Source organism: Sphaeroforma arctica (genome assembly GCF_001186125.1).
Source record: "Sphaeroforma arctica JP610 unplaced genomic scaffold supercont1.13336, whole genome shotgun sequence".
Taxonomy (NCBI): domain Eukaryota; class Ichthyosporea; order Ichthyophonida; genus Sphaeroforma; species Sphaeroforma arctica.
In genome coordinates, this window is record NW_014027222.1 from 1 (window position 1) to 662 (window position 662).

Sequence of the window (662 nt, forward strand, 5' to 3'; positions counted from 1 at the left end):
TATATGTATGTATGTATGTATATATATATATGTGTGTGTGTGTATGCATGCATATATGTATGTATGTATATATATATATATATATCTGTATGCATGTATGTGTATATGTACGTATGTATATTTATATGTGTATATGTATATGTATATTTATATTTATATGTATGTATATACATATAGATATATATATAGATAGAGATAAGAGATATACCTTTGATTTAACACTGACACTCTTTTTTACCACTGCACGTGCTGGTAGGATCAAGAGACTATGCCATCCAGGAAGAGGGTGATCTCTACACCCCTTGTATCGCTGAAGTAGACCCCGCTATCGACCGCACCCGCTGCACCTTCCAACATGGCGATGCTTGTTACTTGCCAGAGGAACTGGGTCAATTCAGCGCCGTTCTGGCTGCAAACCTGGTTTGCAGGTATGTCCGTGCTGAGTAGCAAGTGTGCAAGCGTTGTTATAGGGTGCCATGGTCCAGGATACATGTGTATCACTGATGATAGATCGACCCTGACGGGTAATAAACACGGGCCGGTTTCGTCCGCCTGAGACGCAGTACGCTCGGTCTGTGGAGCGCTGTATTGGCTGTAGATATAGTATGCGGGTNTGTCAGAGCTGGAATATATATATATATATATATATATATATATATATA

General features: G+C 39.3%; 1 protein-coding gene across 1 annotated transcript; it reads right to left on the reverse strand.

Annotated features, from left to right (window-relative positions):
• Positions 1-258: 258 nt before the first annotated feature.
• SARC_18046 (hypothetical protein) lies at positions 259-492 on the reverse strand (the record flags this gene model as incomplete). Its single annotated transcript, XM_014287872.1, has 1 exon — positions 259-492. One exon carries the CDS (start codon positions 490-492, stop codon positions 259-261), a length of 234 nt encoding a protein of 77 aa, XP_014143347.1.
• Positions 493-662: the final 170 nt, after the last annotated feature.